Source organism: Ascidiella aspersa, chromosome 1 (genome assembly GCF_963924565.1).
Source record: "Ascidiella aspersa chromosome 1, kaAscAspe10.2, whole genome shotgun sequence".
NCBI classification, from domain to species: domain Eukaryota; kingdom Metazoa; phylum Chordata; class Ascidiacea; order Phlebobranchia; family Ascidiidae; genus Ascidiella; species Ascidiella aspersa.
The window spans coordinates 32,795,622-32,818,884 of NC_139447.1; the positions used below are offsets into that span (position 1 = coordinate 32,795,622).

The window sequence follows — 23,263 nt, forward strand, 5'->3', positions numbered from 1 at the left end:
TGCTTACAACACACACAAAGCTCTTATTCATTAACAAACTAATAATTAAATCTATTACCATGGACAGCAATGCCTTTTAATGTATTAGGTCTCCTTAATGCAGGCTTAAAATAGGAACAGATACTTAAAAATTTAAATTCTTGTTCAACCAATAGAACCAATCAAAAATGTTCTTTATTTTCATGGGTAATACTAATTTACGGAATAATGAATGGTCGGAATGGTCGGAACGCTCACTAATTGAAGTGTTACCCTGTTAAAACAATTATTAAACCAAAGCACAATATTTGAGTTAGGGTGGGGGTTAGCGTTTGGGTGAAGGTGGGTCAAGTGTTATTATATTTAATAATAATAATGTGAGCGTTCCGACCATTCCGACCATTCATCATTCCGTAAATTAGTGTTACCCATTTTCATTACACCTTACATTAGTTTCTCATATTTTTGTTTCCATGGTTAACCAAAGTATTGAGGACGACAAATCATGATCCTGATTCGACACACCACGCTAATATCGACTATATTTCGGCCATTTTTAGGAAAATTATATTTATTTTGATCTAAAATGTTTAGTTTGACTAGTATTAATTATTGCCACTCATCCAAATGTTTTTAATTGGTCAAAATCGTTAATAAATTGCGATTTTTTGCTTTTCCGCCATAAGCGTGGAAAATACTTTTACCAAGTGTTGAGTGCCATTTGGGAAAATTACTGAGGCGTATCGAAGGTTATGACGTAGCCTAGCTACTGAGGCGTGTCAAAACGATAAAAATAATTTAAATAATATTTATAGTTGCCATTCTACATTGCTTTATTCTAAATTTAGATGTTTTGGTTAAAATCTAGATGTTGGATGTTTTTTAGATTAATATATAAAATATATTGTATAATCTAAATTGGTGACCTATTCACTATCGAGGATGAACATTTTAGTAATTTTATAAGTTTTGCTAATTGAAAAAATAATCAAGGAGTTATAAATTCAAAATTCCCATAACTGGTCATGTTCAGTTCTAGATTTATTCATCTTAATTCTAAATGTTTACCGTAAGAAAAATGCCAATAATGAAAATATCATGTATTTCTTTAGTAATTTATTGACCTGGTCCTCCACAATATTTTCTGCTTGTCACCCTGTAAAAATAATAGCCTATCCCTTAATTAATTGAGGGGGGCGTCGCTATCGTCCACCTGACTGATAAAACAAACCGGTAAACAGGTAAGCATTACACAGTCACACACCAAGAATTTCGCGCGAAATACGTTCTATCCCTACAAAGACATGTGGTTACGACACGCCTCAGTAATTTACCAGTCTGGCACTCGTTACGACACGCCTCAGTAATTTTCCCAAATGGCACTCAACACTTGGTAAAAGTATTTTCCCATAAGCGTCTATTGTCATTTAGGAAACAAGATGGCGTCCATGTCGCTATAACGAAGAGCGAGTTAGCTGCTTAACTTGTGATTTCTATAAGACTTTGGTATTAACTATTTAAACTTTAAACACTTGTGTTTTTTTAAACAACCGTATAGTGTTTTTTAAACAGCCGTAATTTTAACGAAAGACACTTTTAACTTTAAGACTTGGATTGATATTACAACTGAACAATTAAAAATATATTTAATTTCATCTCTCGTTTTTATTGCTAGAGGGGTACTTTTCTTTTTTACAAGTCTAAAATCTGACATTAAAACCTGAGATTTTCACACACACACACTACATGGTCATTGGTACCGGTACACAATATTGCGGTTGATAAACATGATTACTAACTAATAATTTCACAAAGCTTAACTGCGCTTACGTCAAATTATTTACGATACTTTAGCACCCGAGGTAGATGTTGTATATATAATGTAGGCCTAGGCCAGGGATGGCGAACCTTTTTTATCGCGCGGGTCACAAACACTACTTTAATCCTTTCAAAATGCACAAGTGGGTCATACATTTAAATATTTGCTAATTTTATGCGAAACTCTGCTGTGTCGTGTGTTTTTGTCTGGGTTGGTAATTCAAGGTTTTTGACTGATTTCCAAATTCGGATTCCCACAAATTAACAATTGCTGCATCATTTTTATGGGATTACAGGAGTTCAGCAGAAAGCTTTTCAGCATGGTTTATTGGTTTAACCAGGGATTTTATAACTTTTAGTTCGCGACTCATAGTTTCCCTTAAAGCAGGGGTGGGCAACTTTTTCCAGTCGCGGGCCAAAACCAAACTAAAAAACGTCTCCGCGGGCCATTATATGTTAGCTGTGTATACTTTACGCATCTTATTGTCATCGCAACGTCAGTTGATCAGGGATAAAACTAGGGTGTTTTGCAATTTACACACGATCGAGGAACAAGATTAACGCAAAGCGCAAACAAATATTTACTTTTTCGTAGTTAAAATAGCGAGAAAAATATGAGATATCCCTCCGTGCCCAGTTTTGAAAAATAGGTCGAGGGCCGGATGATTTGTGTTGGCGGGCCGGTTCTGGCCCGCGGGCCGCAAGTTGCCCACCCCTGCCTTAAAGGATTACCACCCGATACGTTTTACAGCGATAAACAAAATGATTGCCTGCTTTTTTGCACCGATTTGTTTTTTGTACCGAAGTGCAGTTAATGTAGCCCTACTCGCCACCCCTTAAACACTTTTGCACGACCCACAGATTTGCCAGCCCTCATTTCAATAGTATGGTGTTATCTAACGAAGAACTGCTTTTCTATATTTGTTCTTTCATGAAAATGATTGATAACATTTCGCTATTTCTAGAGAGACAAGTGGGTCATTAAAAATCTGTGGGTCAGTGGTTCGCCATCCCTGGCCTAGGCCATATCAAATGGCTTTTAATGTTGATGCGATTGGTCAAGTACATAATTAAAGTAAAAATAGCCTTTCTGTTAAAATACTCTCCACAGCGCTGATATGCCAATTTACAACATTTTATTGCAATTTTTCTGGCGACAGTGACAGTTTGTAACAATATGCAAGCATTGTTGGAAGTGAAAAACAACAACATACTAGGTAAAGAAAAATTTGTTCCCTATGAATCATGTTATGTGGGTAAGTAAATATAAGGTATACCGGTAAGCATTTTCATTGCCATTTAACATTCGCTTTTAAAAAGCACATGCATTTTAGATAGAAATTTAAAACAACAAAATATATTGTTTGAAACTTTCTGGTTTGACCATCCTGTAAAATGACTTCAATGCTTGTGGTGTATACGGTCTTGAATGTGCTGAGCAGATGCGTGCTGGTTTGAGTGAGAGTTGGTTTGACTTAATTCCTGCTGAAGTGTGGAACAGCACTTGCGAAATATGCCCTTGACTGCATTTCGAAAGCGTTTGTCCCGTGCGCTGTACACAAGCGGATTCGCAAGGCTGTAATGTAAATACGACAGCATGAGATTTCGTTAACAAAGTAGGCCAGCCTATACCAAATGAGCAGCCCCTGTGACAAATATTGAAAGCTTTTAACCGAGTTACCCCCCTCTCGCCCTTTTTCATGATATTTATGCCGAGCAGTAGATCTACCGGCACTGTAAACAGAATAGGGCCTATATAACGATCATTTTGAGGCATGTAGTGTTGGGAAAGTATATGCACTTGTTTAAAACATAATTAGTTACCATTAGATGAAATAGACTTTTTCCACGAGCGGTATTTTTATTCGAAACCAATGTTAGACAAAACTTATGTTTTATTGATATAAAGGGCAAATGTGATAATTTTCTTTGCCAGCGCTAAAGTTTAAAACAATGGATAACTTTGCCCTAAATAGGAACACGTTTTTATAGGAAGCAGGGGCAAATTCACAAAGGGGATCATGTGGTCTCTTAAACTATATTTTGTATCATTCTACTAACACAGAAGTTTTTTCGCGCTTCGCGAATCTTACTGTTTTTTTAGATATGAACAAAATCTAACCCCTCGCTAACTTGTCGTATAAAATCTATATAATCAGGATAAAATATTTTACTTTGAGTAATGCAAGAACATATGGATCGTGTACGATCAAAGCGCAAATTAACGTTTTGCCAATTAAAACAAAATAAACGCAAAATTTTTCGCGCTTGGTGTTAACGCTTTTGCCTAAATAGATATATTTTTTACAAAGTTTCAGATGCACATTTACGCACAAGTTGGAGAGGACAAAATTCTAGATCAGTTCATGTTAGGATGTTAAACCACACCTATTTCGTGATAAGATAGTTACTCTATATAATCAATAAAGAGTGATTCGACTTATGTTTGGGCTTTGATATTCTTACTACGTCTTAGCACAACCTCAATCCATTATGCTCCAATGGATGGCCAACTTCAGTTCTGGGAATTATTATCAAACCAAATGCAGGTTCAAATACTGAATTTACGTCGTTTACATTTTGTTGTCCGGATGTACTTAAAGTTGTAGTGTTAACGACGTATTTTTTAACACTAGGATTTACGAACCCATCAAATAACAAGTATCAATTTTGGTCAAATATTAATGCCAGTGTTTTTCAATCTTTTTTTTTCGGCGACCCCAAAAACCTAACGAAAGTATACAACAGTAAACTCACTCATAATTAGCCTTAATAACAGTTTTGTAAACGAATCATTTTGAAATGATTTAAGTCCAAGTTATTTAAAAAAATTCAAGTCTAATCCAATTCTTCTTTTTAAATATATAAGCTCCAGTCAAGTCATAATTGGAGAAAGTCAATTACAAGTCAAGTAACTAAAATTAAAAATTAAACTTAAAGGTTAAATTGGTGAACTCGTTATCTCTTTTTTATCCAAGACATTTGTCCAAAAGACTCAAGGCAAGTCAAGTCATTTATAAACAGTGATTTAAGTATACTGCAAGTCATTTTATTAAGTCACTATAGATAAATCAGGTGGCACCGTATAAAGACAAATTGTATTGAAGTCAATATAACACTGTTGATTAATCAAGCCATGTGAACTACAACAGTCGACAACTTAGCCAAATCAAACGGCGACTCAATTTTGGGTCGCGACCCATAGATTGAGAAACACTCCTGGTGAAAGCCAATATCGGCTGAGTTACTTACCTGTTGAGCAGTGAAACATATGACGTCGCCATGGTGGGCACCGAACTGTGTTTACAGCTGATTACACCACCCCTGTCCATTCCGACGATGATAATCACTGGAACTGCGAAAATATTATAGATAAGTAACTATTTCCAGCGTTGTTATTACTTCAGTCAATAGGTACACTTAAGTTATTGTTTTCCAATAGCTTCACCTGGACGTGAGTCATTTTGCCAAATAACTTTGGCTAAAATGCTTTTTATTATTAATATTTTTTCATATAGGCCTAATACGGTTATTCAATTTTTGCACGTAAAACAATTTGCTTGATATATGTTTCGTTTTTCTTACTCTTTAGATAGATATTGTTCATAATTTTATGAGTTTGCCGAATTTGATAATTAAACCTTTTATTTGTGTGTCTATTCTCTAACTTGAAGTTGATTTGCTCTCATAATGACTTGACTTGGGCAATAGATGACTTGTGCCGGAAGTTGACTTTCTATCTTTAAAGTAGGGTTGCGATTGTTTTTTGCCGAAGCAGCAACCCGGCTTTTAAAGCCCTGTAAGCCAGGGCTAACACTTACCCACTGTTACGGTGTAAATGGCGTGCATGGTTAAGATGGTGACGAACATGTTCATATCTCGCGCGTAAGCCTGGTCGCTCTGTTTGCTTCTGTGTAGTTTCGCATTCGAACGTTTTCTCTGCCATTTTATCGCAGCGATGGTGGCAATCATTAGAATCGTCTTCCAAAATAAAAACAAATGTGTCGAAAATATTTTATTGACAGTCTGGATCTGGACCACCACCATCTACATCAGGGGTGGGCAATTATTTTTAGCCGCGGGCCGCATGCGAACCCTAAAATATTGTGGCAGGCCGGGTCAAATATTGCATCTCAAATACACGCAATATGACGTCATACTCTGACGATATAAAACAAATAAGCTAACGATTTGTTATTACGTTTAAAAAGCTGTGCGAAAAAGTGCTATTTAAGTCGAATTCAAAAAAAGCCACTAAACGTCGCGCGAAGCGCGAAAAATTTGAGACTATGTTTGTTTGAAAATGCAAACTTTAATTTAGATTTAGAGGGGACGTGAAGAGCACCGACACAAAATATACATTGCTTGATATATTGGCGTCAAGTTGTGGGGCGCGTTGATCCAAAAGTAATGATTAAAATATATGAAAATTTCATACACAACATACATACATGTTTTTTTCTTCTTTTTTAAAGCTTTAATTTACCGATGTGTTACTTGCAGTATAACGGCCATATTGGAAAGATATAAATCGGGAGAAAAATATATAAATCGGGAGATACACTTGACGCGCAAAAATGTACAAATATTAGGTAGGCTAAGTTTGTTAAACTTTCGTTGGAGAGCGTGCTACAGTGCAGAGAACGCTATTTGTCTGTAAAGTTGCCAAAAATCGCGTGGAACACACGAGAAAGACCGAAGAAATTCGCGCTAAGCGCGAAAAGAATTTCCGTTTTGGTATTTAAAACAGGCTAAAAATCGAATTTGGCGGGCCTTGACTAGATCCGTAATCTTGCCCTGATTTTCGCTTGGCCTATATATTTTTTTTAAAATAAGCCGCGGGCCGGATTAAACTGCGTGGCGGGCCGCATCCGGCCCGCGGGCCGTATGTTGCCCAGGTCTGATCTAGATGGTTCTCAAACTGGGGTCCGCGGTCCTTTTGGGGTCCGCGAGACAATTTTCTGGGACCGCGAAGCACCTGACAAAAAATCAACAGGGCACTCCTAAAGAAGATATTTTTGTGCAATACAATTTTCAGGCACTTTTCAAAACAAAGCTGAATATAGTTGTTCATTAAAATATATTGTACGCTTCGAGTTAAATTGTCCATTGTGACGTCATAGCGTTGCGTTGTGATAGTGAGAATTAGGTTTTTACAGCTTGCTGAGCTGCCACTGTGGGCACGGTCACGGTTTTAAAACTGTTCGTGATTACTTCACTCAAATAAAGTGATTCGTATATTTTAAAGGACCGTGAGCAATTAAAAAAAATCCTGGGGGACCGTTGCGTAATTTTTTTAAAAAAGTTTGAGAACCACTGATCTAGATAATAGAAACGAATGACAATCGTTGAAAATGAATAAAGAGATATTTGAAACGTACAAAATGATACCTACCTCTGCATGGGTTTTCATATTTACTGCGTCTAAACAAAACCTCCAGCCAATATCTTAAGATTTATTCGAAACGTTCAAAATGCAACCTACTTCTGTATGGGATTAGATATTCTTAGTACGTCTTACTAAAACCTCCAGCCATTATGCTCCAAAATTTTATAGTTTTATGGGAAAGTTACTTCTACATTAAAATCCAAAATTAAACCCCGTTTGCCTTAAGTTGTAAATTATTTTTTTATTTTATTATGGAAAATATCGTTTTAAAATTTGTGACAAAATTACTGTGCAGAGTATAGCAACTTTCCTGAATCATTTCAGTTTCGCCGTCGTGTTTTTAAAGCTTTTTTAAAAATAAGGCCGGCGATACGGTTGTTAGTGTTATAGTATTTCCAACTCATTGTGAAAAAATTAACCTAACCATTTGGATATAGAGCTTAAACGGAATTTGAAATTGGTTAATGAAAAAAAGCCGGAACGGTCCGGACCGGTAAAAACAATTTTTCTCCAGGTCATTCCGCCATTTCCTTGAATGTATTTAAATTAGGAATTCAGTTGCTTGTGCCCTACATAAAGCGATAACCTGATGTATCTTAAAGTTTTTTGGACGTCCTGTTGTGAGGTAAATTTGTGACGTTTTCGTGCATTCCGCTAAAAAAATTAATTTAATTAATTCCACTATTAACGAGTTAACGAGTCACTATAGAATATACGGTTTTAACTTACCAGCAAGCAGAACGGGAAGAGTAAGACGAATGCTGACAGAAAGTTTGAACCGGTGTTCATGTTATTCTGGGTGGTTGTTGGTAGGTAGAGGAAAGACGAAGCGTCATAAGCGTACGTCATCGATGGAACAAAAGCTACACGTGACGTATAATTTAAATGTGTGAATATGAAATACCAAGAGAAATACAGGCATAGAACAAACAGTAACAAGCATGAGAAACATCTGTACTAGCGCCCCAGTATGGCCGAGGTCGTGAGTTCGAACCTCAGCGCAGTCTATAGTTTTATTAACAGGATAACGGTGCTATGGTTCTTCGACTTGCACCCCTCCTAACCTGTGTAGCTCAGTTGGTGGATCGACAGCCAGGTAATAACCCTAGGTCGTGAGTTCGAACCTCACCACAGGCTCTATGTAGGCTAGTTGCTTTTTGCCTGTCCTTGTACTAAATCCTTAATTGATTGACAGGTTAGGTTACAGGCGCGTATCCAGTATTTTATTATAGGGGTGGAAAATAATACTAGGTGACGTCATGTTGTAACGTTATAACGGACGTCACAAAATTACGCCAGAATGTGACGTCAAAAAAAAGGTTTTGAAAAGTACACATAGTTGTGCGCGTAGAGCAGGGATGTCCAAGTCACTTGAAATAATTTAATGGGCCGCAGAACCTATTAAGTTTCAAGATTAAGTATTGCTCTTTAGCGATATAACGGGCATTTCGAGTTATATATAGATTTTTTTTACCCATACTATACTATTAGTGCGCCCCTAAAAGCTGACTGGTACATTTCAATTAAGCTAATATTGAACGTTTAAAATACTACTTGGGAGTGAAAATGACTAGCGAGCCGCACAAAAATTTCAGGCGGGCCGCAATGTGGCCCGCGGGCCGCAGGTTGGACATTCCTGGCGTAGAGCATCTTATTTACTATTGTTTTCTGGCGCAAATGTACAAGAGTGATTTATGAAACTCCTCAAATATATCTGCAATTTTCTAACTACATTTTCAAAGGTGGCAAACTTTATTTATTATACAAGCCGGTTTTACAGTTGATATTTTTCGGGGAAATGCGTCATCACATGAAAGCAGTTAAAAATGTCACACGTGACAATACGTCCCTTCCCTACAGTACACATCTCCGAAAGCGAGGTTATGTGCGAACAGATTGTTTACGTTTATCACGATCAACATTCCACCGTGTACAGCAGTAATTTGGATAACTGTCCAATAGGGATGTCCAGATACAAAGTGGTAGCTATCTTAGTCCGCTACAATTTTGCAATCTTAATCAAAATTTTCTACTTTAGAGAGTATAAATTTGACAAAAAATAAAAATGATTATAACTGAAAGTAACAGATTTTTTAGCAACAAAAAAATTTGTACACTACATCGTTTAACAGTAAGGTCTTTGCTCGTTACAATTGTAATTGTTTTGTCGACTTGCCGTTAGTGCTAACGGGTTTGGCATCGAATTACACAACGCTCTTAGCAAAATATATCACTAACGAAATAAAAAAGTGTCACATAAAGACTCCTTATTTCCATGTGGTTGAAAAATAAAGAGACAAATTGCAATATAAAATCTGTTACTTTGAAAATTGTTTGATCTGTTCAGTTGATGCTTTTTTGTTTTTAGTTTCTTTTATAACACAGTGCAACTGAGAACAAGTGATTTGAAATTCTAGGATTACTAAATTTGTGAGTGACATTTCCCAACGATAGCTTTTTTGTTAATGAATTCCAAAGCCGAAAAGGTTGAGTAGATTGACATCATCTTGATAAAGACGTTTCAATACGAAGATAATACAAGTTTCTATCGAAACGTATTGAATAAGAGGATTATCTACTCGACCTGTAATTAATTGTCAAGCTACATTACAAATCCGTACTCGATTCTGTTTTAACATTACTTTAGGAATGACAACCTAAACTCGTCGGCCAAGGTGTTTGAAGAGTTTTGTTCTACAATAAAGACTAATCGCAGAGCAACAAACTCTTAGACGCTAAAAGTCGAAACACGTTAGGTTCAGCCCTAAGTTCGTGGTCGGACTCTGGTTGTTTTTAACCGACTCTGTAACCCTGGTTCTACACATTTTGACGTGTTAACTGTATTTTGCGTTCAGTTTGTTATTCTTGTGTTTGAACGTTTATTAATTTTTTATCGCACTTGAAAAACTACGTGGCCTTGCAAAAATGAAATTCTGCTGTTTATTTGGTTGGCTTATTTTAAAAAGCTGTTGCATGACTTTTGGAGCCGCACTTTTGTAATTCTTTTGAGTAATTTTGAGTAGTATTGCATGGGTTGTAACTTGTAACTACGAATGTCCAATGTTTGATATTCCAATCAGATACCGACTCCCGATATTTGCAACTATCGCGAATCTATCCTGTAGCAATTGGCTTCATTTCTCAGTTCAAACAAGCAAAATAGATGAAATTATAACCTTTGAAGGTAATTCTTTCGGCTAAAATTTCCATTTTAATTTGGTATTGGTTCGGAATCGATACCACCCTAGTATCGACGAGTACTGATAAAAATTCTAGTTGGAATTCTAGTTTAAATTTTGGTTTTGAAGCTCTAATTTAATTGGGAAAAAAATTATCTAATTATAATTATAAACTAATTTTAAAAGCCAAGATAAATCTAATGGTGAAAATAACGGCCCAAATAAACGTTAAAAGCGACACGTTTGAAAATAAAGCATGTCGCTTTTAACGTCTATTTGGGCCATTATTTTCACCATTAAATTTATGAACATATCCGTATATAGTGTTCTAAAATAAATCTAGTTGTCTCAGTCTTGTTGTAACGTACTTGGTGAGACAGCCGAAAGCAGGGAAACCAACCAGACGACAACAGCAATCAAAGCGAAGCGTCGTTCAGGCTGTCGGTGATACCAGAGAGGCTTGAGAACTGCAGCAAGACGAGCGCAACTTAGGAAGACGAGGTGGTACATCGAGCTGGTGAAACTCATGATCAGCAGCGAACCGTAGACTTCGGCCTTGAGCCAGTTGAATGACTTTGCTATTTTGAGTGACTGTTGACTGAAAGTTAGGTCGAAAGTCTGGATACCGTTTGGAATGACGACAAGGCATATTTGCAAACCTGTGTAAAAATTGATTTTGCTTTGGTTAGGTTGGTAGTATGGGGATGTCCGATACTTGACGTTTTATTTTAAAGCCGATAAGTGATATTTTTGTCTATAAGTATCGCGATTCTATCCGATACCAAACGACGTCATTACTATGCCTAAACAAAAAAACTAGATGAAATTAAACCGTTTAAATATAGTTTTTACACGTCACAAGGTAAAATTTGCTTTAAATCTTAGACGTTTAGAGTTACCTGTTGCTATTTTTACTTTTTTAGTTTTAAATTACAAATCATGCTTGATTCCTATATGAATTTCGTATCGTATCGGTATCTATACCCCGTTAGTATCAGATGAGTACCGATACTACCACTTGGCATCGGGTATCGGATCCGATCCGATATTATCAGGCATCCTTAGTTATTACAACCGGATGAGTGATTAAAAGATATAAAAATGACACCATAATATTTCTTTTTAAACGCTTAAATTCCCAATTCTACTTTGCGCTTACTCCCTCTTATTCATCACCACAGTCTTTAAAGGTTTTAGGCAGGTAGTAAAGTCAGATGACTTTTCTCGTGAAACGGCCAGGTTTAAAAGTGTTTAGGTAGCATCAGGACTCGGACAAGAATTGTTTTGTAAAACACAAAAAGGTCCAAAAATCAAAAAACAAAAAAGCACAATTTCTCCAATATACAGACCGAACTAAAAACCTTTAAACTGTTGCTACTGCACGCATAATAATAATAATTAATTAATTAAAATTACCAGGGAAGCTGTTTTGGATTAAAAACTCCAACGTTCATTTAGACCAGTGCTTCTCAACCTGTTGGTCGCGACCCAAAATTGGGTCACTGTTTGATTTGGTTGGGTCGCTGACCGCAGTAGTCACATGTTTATACTTATTGAGATTGGTTCTGAGAAAGATTTTTCAATTAAGAAAATAAAGGAAGCAATAAAAATAATGTCTTAGATTTCTTAGAATAATTATTAAAATTAAGTTCTTTATGCTAATGCATATTTTTTGTTCGCTTACAAGAAAAAACAATTGGGTCGCCAAAGCTCAGTCGTCATACTTACGCTTAATATTTGGGTCGCCGCGAAAAAAGATTGAGAAGCACTGATTTAGGCGATACTGTTTGCCTCACCGATTGGAATTTTAAAACTTACTGTAAAGTTTTACAGAATTTGAGAAAATTAACTCACCGAGAAGCATATCGGATATTGCCAGCGAGAGGCGAATATAATCCGACTTGGTTCGCATTTGCTCGCACGTGTAGAAGGTCAGTGGAATCATGCCGTTTCCCAGCACAATCGCAAGAAAAAGCAGGGCGTACATGAAGAGGATAAAGTTGCCAGTCGAAATGTTGCAATCCTTGCATTCCCTGGTCGTGGTTTCCCAACAATTAATTGACGTCTGATCGGTGCAGAAAACGAGCCGCACGCAAAATTGCGAAAGATTGGCGGCCGAAGCGTTCATACTGCCTGGGTTGAGTGAGTAACTGTAGTAAAAATCACGCTTTAGAAGTAGAACAAGTGCAATATTAGGTAACCTATATCAGAAGTGGCCCCGGAAATTGTATTGTATGACTGTCTAAACTACCAGTACGTAAATACCATTTATTTTTGTTTGTTTCGAGTCTGTTTCATTTACTTGAAATCGGTTTTGCTCTAAGGCGCGCTGTGCGTCTCATCACAGCAACCTCGACAAAAAATGTTGGGCAAAAGTACAACCTAATTGGTATTAAAGCTTTTAAGAGTTGTACTTTTAATGATGAGTTTTCTTTAAGTTGTGAGCAGTTGGCAATTAACATATTTAAACTCGCTCGCTTTTTACGTAACACCACGTTCTGGCGTTACTAAGCGGTGTTGCAAACAAGTCATTTCAAAATGACTTAAGTCCCAGTCAAGACATTTGAAAAACAACTTAAGTCAAAGTCAAGTCCCAGTCCAGGTCATCAGTTGCGCAAGTCAAGACTCCAGTAAACTCGTACGATTATGAACAACAACTGAACTAAAAAATAGGAAAAACGCACTATATATAACGCAATTTGACTTAAGTGCACAGTAACTTAAGTGCACTTAAGTCAAGTCATTATATAGCCATATGAAGTGTCATTGTCTAGAATACTATTCATGCAACAGAAATGACCAATACAACTTTCTACACAATTTATTTAAATGCAACTATATCGGCGCCATCCAAGTTTCATTACATTTCAAAGCCTATTTGTTTAGGGCTATTAAATCCATGATAAGACGAATAAAAACTACCATTAAAACCTTTTGGACAATATTATAAAATGCAACTATCGATGTAGTCTAACTTCCATCACTTCTTAATTCCTACATCTTTTCACAAAAAAACATCTGTTACCACAAACACTATAATTTTTTAGGTTTTTTAGGCAGTTTCAGCGTAACGTTAGTACTTCTTAATACTGTATGCGTTTTTTTTTATTTAAAAAGTCTAAAAAAGATGCGCTATAAAAAAATGCAATGTGTAAACGTATCTACATTATCGATTTTTTATTCCTCTTTTGAACATTCTTAACATTTAGCTTAACGTATTTTGTTCAACTTTACTAAAACCTCAATTATTCAAGATAATTGCATGTAAAATAAACATTTACTTTTAGCATTTGTTTAAAAAAAAAATAATAATAAAAAAAATGGCCTCCGATAAAACTCTTTAGTTAGCTATTTAAGCATCCTAAAACTAAACAATATTGTTAACACTTTCCTTTTTTTCCGATAACTCAGCTTTTTTCTTTCATTAAAGGTTCAGCAGACTACAGCTGCAAATTACGTCAATCACGTTTTGAGTTTTTTAACAACAGAGGAGGATATGAATAAGTGAGAGACGCCTAGACTTCCTTTACCTAGCCAAGATGATGTGAGTCTGTTGAAAGTTTGGCATTGTGTCACTTTTGCAAGTTTGAAGATGAAATTGACTTTATACCTGTCAAACGGATTACCAAGTTTTTGTAAGTCTTACACATATCTCACGAAACGTGTTTTGCATTTACATTTTTAACAATGTATTTCCTAATAAAAACACAATTTATTCATAACATTTAGAGATATTGAGGTAAATTTTGAATAATTAACATAGTTCGAGGCGATTTTCTAAATTTTTTTATAGGTTTTTTTAATAAAATTATTTAAAATCTTCAGTTTAATCTTAACTGGATCAAAGAATATCTAAGTAGGTATAATAACTACCTATTAGGTGGCTCAGTACGCAAAGGTTTGAGCGACCCTGTTTTTTTTAACAGTTTCATAAAAACAACAACAATTAAGCACCGTAATGTACAGAGTATAGCTCCTTTCTATTAAGCAGCCTTTATATTTATATACGGTATACACTGAGCTATCTCAAGAATATTGTCAAACTTAAATAGGTAGGGTAATTTGACATATCCTTATAAAGACGTTTCGATACGTATTTACATCATCATTAGTTAATGTTATACAAGTGCGTTTTAAAACGTCTTTATTAGTATGATGTTGATTTACTCCTATCAAGCTTTGATATGCGTTTCCTTTAAATGTCTATTACATTCATAAAATTATAAGTCAAGTTATGTGTTTTATTGCGAACTGGTTTATAACTGACAAATAAGCCAATCACTTACTCTGTCTTGAGCACAAAATAATGTCAAATAAAATAAAATAACTAAGTTCCAATTGCTGTTGTTTAATGTCATTATCTTGGGGTCTATACCGGCAGCCCCTCGGGAAACATAACCAATTAGTAGTGTTGGAATGACTTCAGTTGAAGTCAAAATGACTTAAGTTGAAGTCAAAATGACTTAAGTTGAAGTCTTTTGGACAAATGACTTTACTTGAACTAAACTAATTTAGCAAATTATTTTAGCAAAATAAAAAATGTACAAATCCTTACTTGCTATTTGTCTTGATTTTGAAAATTTATTTTGAAATAGGCTACATTACAGTAAGTTTTGGTTATTGAAATGACATGGAAAAGGACTTGGCTTCAGTACCGAATGACTTGGACTTAATTGCGATTAGTTGAACTTGCAAGACAAGGCCTCGAGTCATTTCAAAATGACTTGTAGTTAATACTGGGAGATGCAGCGACAAAACCACACCTGGAAAGATCTTATATTATCTTCTTATATCTTACATATTCTCCTAAACATTTTTAATCAAGATCATTGTAGTTACATGTGAAGGGTTACCACCACAGCGATAAATTGTCAACAGTCGAATGGAAAACCTTATACTAACTAACAATGACAACGTTTAGTGTTTAAATAGGTCAAAAGTCAAGTTAGACGTGCAGTGCGCAAAAATGATCGCAGCTAATTTGAAAGTTGTCAAACTAAATGAGAAAAGCACGTTACGCAAAATAATCTGTTCCAAAATACCAAAGCTTACAAAATCCAAAACCTAATATTAAACTAAAGGCGCAAATTAATAATTAAAGTTAGAATTCGCGGTTGGCATAATTAGGAAACGATTAAAAGGGTTTCAATGTAAATAGAAACGTTACAGTTATACACTGGAAGAGCGTATTGATAACTGGTTAAGGAAAATCTAGTTAAAACATATTTGTATAGCAGAGCATTGACGCGACTCTGAGACTCTAATAAAAATTGTAACTCAACACTCAGTGTTATTTTTTTTAAACAGGAAAATGTATTCAAATTGGTGGAAAAGGAATTCACGGTTGTATCGCTGAGGATTGTGAAAATACTATCGTAGTTTTCTTAGCAAGTGAATTCTTCATTATATTATTTTAAATTCCATCCCGTTACCAAGCAAAAGTGTGGCCGTTTGCTTTTGGAAAACGAACCATCGGATAAAACACAACTTGTTCCAAATAAACTGAAAAGAGACAGGCAAAGAGAAACCACGTGGACATAGATATCGCTGAGTACGTTGAATTTCTATAAATGTCTCACATGGTTAGACTAAAGAACCATTGTAAGCCGACGCGTGCTGGTTGTATTCACCGGACCAGGAAATAACAATTGTACCGTTCAGGCGTGCCCACAAGTATCAAGTTAGGCCCACAGCCTTGTTTATCAGCTACCAAGTAACGGCGGCGCCTTTTTTGAATCGTTGATTGTGTTAGCAAAGTTTGGACGCCAATGAAACGTTTGCTGTCTTCGCTTCTTTTATCTGTTGACTGTTGGCGATGTTTATTAAAGCAGTGGGTCTTAGACTGGAATCATCTGCAGACCTTTGGGGGGTCCGTGGGGAAGTTTATTTGGTTCGCACAATATTATTTTTAAATTAATAGCTGATAGCTTATATTGGCCGGAGCACAGCCATCGCGCACTGTGTTTCAATGATAGCTGGAATTAATTAGCAGGTTGTGTACATTAGTAGATTTTGCAAAGTAAGTCTTGGATAGACTATTCGAATCAGTCCATCAATTACGGTTCCGATATGGCCGAGGTAGTTAGTTCAAACCTCACACCAGATTAATGGTAGTTTTTCTATCCTGGCCTTGCTCGCATGAAAATCCTTAACGATCGACTAATTCGGTTAATCTGTTGAAGACTTACGCTTAAGTTATGACATGTAAGACGTTATCGTTGATTAAATATCGGCTTTACAAAACATACATGTATGGCTTTGTATGCATCCTTTCATTAAGTAGTTATAATGAGAAGTTAATTTAATGTTAGCAAACTTTGTAGGGTAAAAATTTATTTTTTTTTTCTTTTGAAAACTTATGCTGTCCATCATTATTTAAAAAAACAAAATAGGTATGTTAAATATTCGATAACCATTGTGCTAAAGCTAGTACAGGAAATAGTTAATGAGGTATACGCAACACCCTTACAAGTGAAAAGTTCTGAATCTATCTAAAATAAGTTTAGTGAATCGGTAAAATATAGACTGCAATTTCGAAGCCTTAATCGGCACTTTGTAGAGTCGGAATCGATTTTTTTTTAGTCACACTCGGGTTGTTTTAAACACTCCGCAGCCCTGTTGTTAATTGAGCTGCACATTGTCCCCAAGAAATGTGTTTCAAAGCACAAAAAAATGTTCTGTTTTTGTTATCGGCCAGCGTGGTTGGCAAATTTCAATCAATTGAAACAAGTATACAAACGAGTATACAAGTCTGCTTAAAAATCGCAAATAACTTTGTTTTCCCCGAAAAGTCTATAGGTTGGCAACTGCTTAACAACGTAAAAAATGCCAGAATCTCAAGATGAAAATAGCTCGTGTTTAAAAAAGTGGCGTTGGCTTCTGCCCGTTTTTGCAAGTATTCAGCTCATCGCGAACATCGTCGCTCTAGCTGAGCCAACCTACATCGTCGGAAACATAACAGAGTAAGTAAAGGCAGTTAGTTTTAAAAATGTCACTTTATTGCCATCAGTGGTTTCGATAATATCGGATAGAAAATGATAGCAGATGCCAGGCAGAATAGTATCGGTACTCGTCCGATACTATATAGAGTGGAATCGGTTAGTGCGGCCCTATACGTACTGTTTATTTTACTTTCAAAGGTAAATTTAATAAAACAACATTAGGACTATAGGCATTTTTGTGCAAAGCAAGTTTCGCTTTAAAACCTTAACTATATTGCCATGTATCAATTTGATCCGTTTGACTTGTTTGACTATTGTAACTCTGCATTTGGTATCGGATCGGTCTGTGGCACATTTTGCTCAAAATTTTAGTGTATCGGGTTAAAATACCAAGTCGGACATCTCTACTCAGCCGTCAAATATGTAAAAAAATGGTTAAAATTTCACTCCTCCCTTGTAAGTCAAAATACAAAGAAACCATAAGCACTGTAATTTAAATAGGCGAAAATATAGTGGTTTAGTGCTGAATATACGCACCAGGGGCGGATCTGGGATTTTCTTTAAGAGGAGGGCGTGAAAAACATTCAGAGATTACGTAATAACTTGACGTCACAATTTTCATACCATGACGTCACAAATCGCCCGTATAGCGTTCAATTTGTCAAAACTTTTCCTTTTTTCAAACTTTTCATTAGAATACAGTTAAATTGGGCAAAAATAGATTTTTTTGTGGAGGGAGAGGGTCTTCGTGGTCCGCCTTTGGTACACACAGGACAGTAGTTTTATCGTTTACTGTCTAATGTACGTGTCGTACTGAAATAAGCGGACACTAATTCAGTTCATATAATATGAAACAAATTCCTAGTAAGTTATACCTAGTATAAAAACGAAACCTTCAAAAAGTGACCTATACTTATAGGACTTTGATATTTTCAATATAGTAAAACCTTCATTATGTCCAAGAAAGTAATTTTTTAAACGCTTTGTCAACATATTCGGCGCCATTTTCGATCAGAGTTAATGTTGGCGACATTTTTGATCAGATTTGATGCGGAGACGTACGCTCAGGACGCGAGCGACCTGACAGGAGCGGCCATCTCCAAAGATTTCGTACGAATTCAAATCGGACTTTTTAAAAGCTTCATCAACGGTTCGTTGGACGGTAGCAACAGAGAAGGTAACCAAGGCCATTATAGCTTCCGCTGCCTGATTCTATGTCTAAGACTATAAACATACCACAATGTGGCTTACTAAGTAACTTTCGCTATTGCGCGTGCTTTTTCGAATCACTACATAATAATACTGGGTGTGGTCACATACAATAACGTGGTACATTGTTTAAATAGAAATCAAGTAGGCTAATACTGTATAGCTTGGAAACAATTTAGTCACGAGGGACAGCTTTCTGGTTGTAAAGATGTTTAAGAGATAAAACGAATAAAGTCACAGAATATTACTATATAAGTGAGAAAGGGAAGAAGGCACAATGGCAAGTTAACGATACGGCGATAGCATTCATATTTAATGTTACGTCACTACAAAGTCATTATTTGGCTTAAACCAGCAAAATTAATCGGATATCCTTATATGGCTACTCTATTAAAGTTTTTCAATAATTGGCCAAATGAAAAACCTCAAAGGAATGAAATTGGTAAAAGTTTTTGTGGCGCATCTGAAAAAGCAAAAAACTTGGCGAATGGGGAAAAAAGCGTTAATCCCACCTGATCTAAACGGTGATTTTTGTGTCCCAGGCCTAGTTGGAGTTTTCGGTTTTGCCCTGCTATCAACTATATCAGCTGGTTTTGCTCTTTTCTACGCCGTCCAAATATGTTTCGACTGCTGCAAGGGAAAATGCTCCGATGACTGTGAGGGAAAATGCGCGGATTGCTGTCTTAAGATCAGTCGAAAAATTGCCAAGTTTGCCAAAGCCAATATCTCGTCAGGTAATGCGACCGACTAATATGCACCTCATAGCCTTTAAAATGACATTTTTTTAACTTACTTCGCCAAGATAAAGGTCACAATTAGCCTTTTCCAAAATTGGCAAATATCGGTATATAGGCCTACCTTTTTAACAATAGGCCAACAAATTTGTAAACTTGACCGATTATGACTAGTAACTTTTTTTTAAATAGCAAAAACTCCATATACCTAGCAAGAGACTTGTTTTACCGACGAAATTCTATTTAAAAAGAAAAACAGATTTTTTAAAAAATGTGTGATGAAAACACTTAATTTCAACCAAAGTTATGTATCCAAAAGACTTAAGACTGCGCTTTTGCCAGTCGCAAGAAACATAGCTAGTTAAAATCTTCCATCCTATATTTACACAAATTAATAACAACACTGGTGACATTGCACAACAAACACTAACTAATGACAGCGTAAAAAAATATTTACCAGTGTTTAGGTAGGGTACCTATAACACAACGGCAAAATAGACTCGTAAAACATTAAAAACTCTTGCTGCAACCTCTGTTTTGAAATCCTTAGGTGTGTCGGACGTAGCAATTGCCGGAATGATTCCTTTCACAGCATCAGACATAAACGGCAACTATTTCGGATACAGCTTCTATCTTACCGTGGTTGGGGCAGTCGTGTCTTTCTTCAACAACTTCGCAAAGGAGATTGTAAAGGCGAAAAAGGAAAAAAGGAAAAACGAGGCTGAAAGAACCACCAATGATCGAACTACCCACAACACTAATGCCGTTTAAAAGGACAGCTAAATTAAAAATACATTTAGATTTAAAACAAACCAGCTGTTTGGCTTTTTAGCTTATGTTTCAACCTGTATATATTTGAAAGTTCATTATAAATGGTGTAGTCTAGTAATTATTTGTAAATAACAAAATTTTACTTCTTAGGAGTTTTTCGATCTTATTAAACTTTCGTAATAATGAAACTAATATAATGGAAAAAAGTCGAACTGGTAAATAAACATGTGGTTTCCATTATTTAAGGCTTATGGTACCCTATAGAAAACACCAAACAGTTTAATCCGGCCCCGACTCATTATTTTATTAATTTTTTTGGCAAAATTAGCCTTGACGTTTTTTTAGTCTCAAAATGTAATATTGAATAAATTACACATTCTAGGTAACATTAGCCTACTAGTTCTTACCTGCTTGTCAAAACAAAGATAATTATATGGGTATCATCGGGACGTATCTTGTTTTTGCCGCTATTTTTTTTGTTTGCGATGGTATGCTATGGTTTAAGACCGATTTTTATCCGAAGCTTTCTAGGAAAAGTACATCGTAGAAGTTTCACATTTCAGAAATGTGGTTGGGTGGTAGGCCTATGTAGGTGCGTATAATAGGTTTATGGGTCTGCACGTTTAATTATGGGGAAAAAACAATAGTGTGATTTTTTTTGGGCAGTATCAAGATGGCCGCGATCGGTTATGAATATTAATATCGGTTATCGACGCTAGGTTAAATACTCCCCCCCCCCCTAAACTTATAGCAAGTTTTATATCACCGGAAAGGTATTTTCTTGCGCAACCCAAATTTGTTTTTTAGATGGTACGTCAAGCATTGAGCACCGACTAAAAATGTACATTGCTTGATATATTAGCGTTTATTAAGTTGTGGTGCGCGTTGACCTAAAACTTAAGATTAAAATACGTGAAAATTTCGTACGAAAAACTTACCTATATGTTTTTTCTTCTTTTTTAAAACTTTAAGTTACCGATGTGTTACAAAGTTTAACAAACTTAGCCTAATATTATATATATTTTAAATATTAGGTTAAGTTTGTTATACTTTCGTTGGAGAGAGTGCCACTGAGCAGAGGACGCTATTTGTCTGTGGAGTTGCCAAAAAATCGCGTGGAACACACGAGCAACACAGAAGAGATTCGCGCGAAGCGCGAAAAGAATTTCCGTTTTAGCATTTATAAGATGCTAACAATCGAATTTGGCGGGGTCTTGACAAGATCTGTCAAACTTGCCCTGGTTTTCGCTTAGCCTATGTATTTTATTGAAAATAAGCCGCGGGCCGGATCCGGTGTTGCCCAGGTCTGCTCTAACCTGTGATAAATAACAGTATGTAAGCTACTTGTAAATTACTTTAAGAAAAAAATAATACAAAATTCAATTTACTCTTACCTTGCTCCAGCGGAAAGTACCTTCGTCGGTTTGAAAATACATTTTTTGTATTGTAAATAAGTACTTTGAATATTTTGACAGAATAGTTGTACTGTATACAGTATAGGGATTGTCTTAAAGACTAGAATTAGAACCTATAGGGAATTGTCTTAAAGACTAGAATTAGAACGTACTTACACACGCGTTATATTGAAGTTCTCTCGTTGATTGCCTGAGCCATTGATTACAGGCGCTTGCGCCCGAGCGTCTCTATCAGTCGCTGATACCGACCATGCTAACAAACAAATTAAAAACTGGTAAACAACTTTTTGGTAAACAACTATTTACAACTCTCAAACAATGAAATACATTTAGAAGATGTGTAATACAACTAAAAGATTAACATAAATTTCCGTTGGTGGGATATACTGAACTGTTTTGGATGTATAGAAAAGTCCAAAATGTTATTTAAAATCTAAAAAATGTTTTTTTACATTTTAAGAGATGGCCGAGATGTCGTATTCCTGCCAAAACCTGTTAGTAAGCTACAGTGGAGTAAGTAAGTTTGAATTATTAAATTACAACTATATCCTAATGCACGTTTAACTTGACAAAAAAATACGAAAAATTGCCATCTAGCGCACATTTACGGTACATCTAAAGTATACAGGATCACAAGGATCGCAAGGACCGCTCGCAAGGATCGCTCGCAAGGATCGCAAGGATCGCGAGGATCGCAAGGATCGCTCGCTAGGATCGCTAGGATCGCTCGCTAGGATCGCTCGCAAGGATCGCAAGAATCGCAAGGATCGCAAGGATCGCAAGGATCGCTCACAAGGATCGCAAGGATCGCAATCATCGTTCGTTAGGATCGCTAGGATCGCTCGCAAGGATCGCAAGGATCGCTAGGATCGCTCGCAAGGATCGCTAGGATCGCTCGCAAGGATCGCTCGCAAGAATCGCTATAGGATCGCTCGCTAGGATCGCTCGCAAGAATCGCAAGGATCGCAAGGATCGCAAGGATCGCAAGGATCGCAAGGATCGCAAGGATCGCAAGGATCGCAAGGATCGCAAGGATCGCAAGGATCGCAAGGATCGCAAGGATCGCAAGGATCGCAAGGATCGCAAGGATCGCAAGGATCGCAAGGATCGCAAGGATCGCAAGGATCGCAAGGATCGCAAGGATCGCAAGGATCGCAAGGATCGCAAGGATCGCAAGGATCGCAAGGATCGCAAGGATCGCAAGGATCGCTCGCAAGGATCGCACATTTTTGTATGACTTTAGAGCTTAATTACAGTATTTATCCTTTTTTTACATTTAACAACAATCATCTGCAGTTCAGAGGTCAGTTGTAATTTTAAACGCGAGGCATAAGTTACGCTATGATTTAGAATTGTATGATAAACAAATAGGGGAATTCCCGCAAAGGCGTTTTTATTCCATCTTTATTAAAAACAAGTTTTCTGAAAACTGAGAGAAAAATATGGGACTATAAAGAAACATTTTGTAGAGGACCATGTGTGCATCACCTAAGACTTTAGTATGAATAAAACAAGCGACACATTTATTTGAATAGTGTGTTTACAAAAATATCAATATAGGCCAAATATTTTAAACAGATTATTTTAAGTAAATTAAATGTAAAATTCTCATATTTTTTTCACGATTTATGCTATGTAAAACAAAAGTGACTTTTGTGTGAAATGCATGAGCAGGGCCAGATGCTTGGTTTAGGATTAGGACATTGTTAGTGTGAAATTCGGACAGCAGCTTCATTTTCTTAAAGTGGGTTATCACACTATTCTGTTGCAGTTTGGTAATGATCTTGCAAATAAATGTGAGGAATAAACCATATAACACCTATTACTT

General features: G+C 36.2%; 2 protein-coding genes across 2 annotated transcripts; one reads left to right on the forward strand and one right to left on the reverse strand.

Moving 5' to 3' along the window:
* Positions 1 to 3,198: 3,198 nt before the first annotated feature.
* Positions 3,199 to 12,493, reverse strand: LOC146169835 (lysophosphatidic acid receptor 3-like). Its single transcript, XM_083387566.1, has 6 exons — positions 12,220 to 12,493; positions 10,734 to 11,024; positions 7,916 to 8,049; positions 5,619 to 5,778; positions 5,050 to 5,152; positions 3,199 to 3,373 (listed from the first exon to the last, which is right to left on the reverse strand). The coding sequence occupies exons 1-6, from the start codon at positions 12,491 to 12,493 to the stop codon at positions 3,199 to 3,201; spliced, it is 1,137 nt and encodes a 378-aa protein (XP_083243692.1).
* Positions 12,494 to 17,102: 4,609 nt separating this feature from the next.
* Positions 17,103 to 20,273, forward strand: LOC146169836 (uncharacterized). Its single transcript, XM_083387575.1, has 4 exons — positions 17,103 to 17,327; positions 18,350 to 18,483; positions 19,058 to 19,249; positions 19,800 to 20,273. The coding sequence occupies exons 1-4, from the start codon at positions 17,191 to 17,193 to the stop codon at positions 20,018 to 20,020; spliced, it is 684 nt and encodes a 227-aa protein (XP_083243701.1). The 5' UTR covers positions 17,103 to 17,190; the 3' UTR covers positions 20,021 to 20,273.
* The last annotated feature ends 2,990 nt before the right edge of the window (positions 20,274 to 23,263 follow it).

Bases quoted from the DNA above. Each gene is read 5' to 3' on its own strand.
- LOC146169835 (XM_083387566.1), bottom strand. From the start codon at position 12,493: ATGAACGCTTCGGCCGCCAATCTTTCGCAATTTTGCGTGCGGCTCGTT. The intron at 8,050-10,733 runs GTACGTTACAAC...CGTCACGTGTAG, and splicing joins GCTTTCGGCTGTCTCACCAA to CTTTTGTTCCATCGATGACG. The intron at 5,779-7,915 runs GTAAGTTAAAAC...TTATTTTGGAAG, and splicing joins TCTTCCCGTTCTGCTTGCTG to ACGATTCTAATGATTGCCAC.
- LOC146169836 (XM_083387575.1), top strand. From the start codon at position 17,191: ATGCCAGAATCTCAAGATGAAAATAGCTCGTGTTTAAAAAAGTGGCGT. The intron at 17,328-18,349 runs GTAAGTAAAGGC...ATTTTTGATCAG, and splicing joins ATCGTCGGAAACATAACAGA to ATTTGATGCGGAGACGTACG. The intron at 18,484-19,057 runs GTAACCAAGGCC...TTTGTGTCCCAG, and splicing joins GGACGGTAGCAACAGAGAAG to GCCTAGTTGGAGTTTTCGGT.